Source organism: Tarenaya hassleriana, unplaced genomic scaffold (genome assembly GCF_000463585.1).
Source record: "Tarenaya hassleriana unplaced genomic scaffold, ASM46358v1 Cleome321, whole genome shotgun sequence".
NCBI lineage: Eukaryota > Viridiplantae > Streptophyta > Magnoliopsida > Brassicales > Cleomaceae > Tarenaya > Tarenaya hassleriana.
Window position 1 is genome coordinate 68,871 of NW_010966382.1, and position 1,212 is coordinate 70,082.

The window sequence follows — 1,212 nt, forward strand, 5'->3', positions numbered from 1 at the left end:
CGGATCATGACTATGTCCCTCTATCACACGTCTCCTCAAACTCAAATCATGATCCTCCTCGATTTCCATATGTCCTAACATAGCCCTGCCTAGAGTGATCGGACGAACAGATCAATTGATACAGGCCCCGGATCGATTGAGGTAAGCGTTCTAACGTTTCTATGATTCAATAGTAGCATGGTTCTAGGGTTTCATTAAAATTTTGTTTTATATCCGCTGCGCAAACCCTAGAATCGATCTCTTAGGAATTAGATTCGCTCATGAGATCCCAGGAAACCCAACAATTGGTAGGCGTCTTCCACTCCATCACAGCCTCAATCTTTGCCGGATCCACTTGTACGCCCTGAGCCGAAATCACATGGCCCAGAAATCCAACTTCCTGCAACCAGAAAGCACACTTGCTGAACTTCGCATACACCTTCTGCTCCCTCAAACGCTGCAATACCAGACGCAAGTGTTGCTCATGGCTGCGTCGATCCGGTGAGTAGATCAATATGTCATCAGTGAAGATGATGACAAACTCGTCGAGGTAATCCATGAATACACGGTTCATCAACTGCATATATACTGCAGGAGCGTTCGTCAGTCCAAAAGGCATAACGACAAACTCAAAATGTCCGTACCGTGTACGGAAAGCCGTCTTCTGCACATCCCCGGCCTTCACACCAATCTGATGATATCCCGAGCGCAAATCTATCTTCGAGAACCACTGTGCACCCTGCAACTGATCAAGTAACTCATCAATCCTCGGCAGTGGATACCGATTCTTAATGGTTACCTGATTAAGTCCTCGATAGTCAATGCACAATCGCATGCTACCGTCCTTCTTCTTGACGAATAGCACGGGCGCTCCCCAAGGCGAAACACTCGGCTGAATGAATCCCTTCTCCATCAACTCATTCAACTGCTTCTTCAATTCTGCCATCTCTGTTGGAGCCATCAAGAAACGACTCACGACCGCACCTATCTTGGCATTACCACAGCCAGGTATACTTTATGAGGTGTATACCGATGCGTCGAAGCAAGGCTTGGGTTGCGTATTGATGCAGGAAGGACATGTGATTGCATACGCATCCCGACAGCTGAGGAAACATGAGGAGAATTATCCGACGCACGATTTGGAGCTGGCGGCAGTGGTACATGCGTTGAAGATTTGGAGATCCTATCTATATGGAGAGAAGGTTAAGCTCAACACTGATCACAAGAGCTTAA

At 47.2% G+C, this 1,212-nt stretch overlaps 1 protein-coding gene across 1 annotated transcript; it reads right to left on the bottom strand.

The window, feature by feature from the left end:
• Positions 1-354: 354 nt before the first annotated feature.
• On the bottom strand, positions 355-925 carry LOC109116994 (RNA-directed DNA polymerase homolog). Its single transcript, XM_019203406.1, has 2 exons — positions 522-925; positions 355-379 (listed from the first exon to the last, which is right to left on the bottom strand). Exons 1-2 carry the CDS (start codon positions 923-925, stop codon positions 355-357), a joined length of 429 nt encoding a protein of 142 aa, XP_019058951.1.
• Between the last annotated feature and the right edge of the window lie 287 nt (positions 926-1,212).

What these genes read in the sequence shown, in the direction of transcription:
- LOC109116994 (XM_019203406.1), bottom strand. Translation starts at nt 925, where the DNA reads ATGGCAGAATTGAAGAAGCAGTTGAATGAGTTGATGGAGAAGGGATTC. An exon ending in TTCATGGATTACCTCGACGA is followed by an intron (nt 380 to 521) that starts GTTTGTCATCAT and finishes TTCTGGTTGCAG; the next exon opens with GAAGTTGGATTTCTGGGCCA.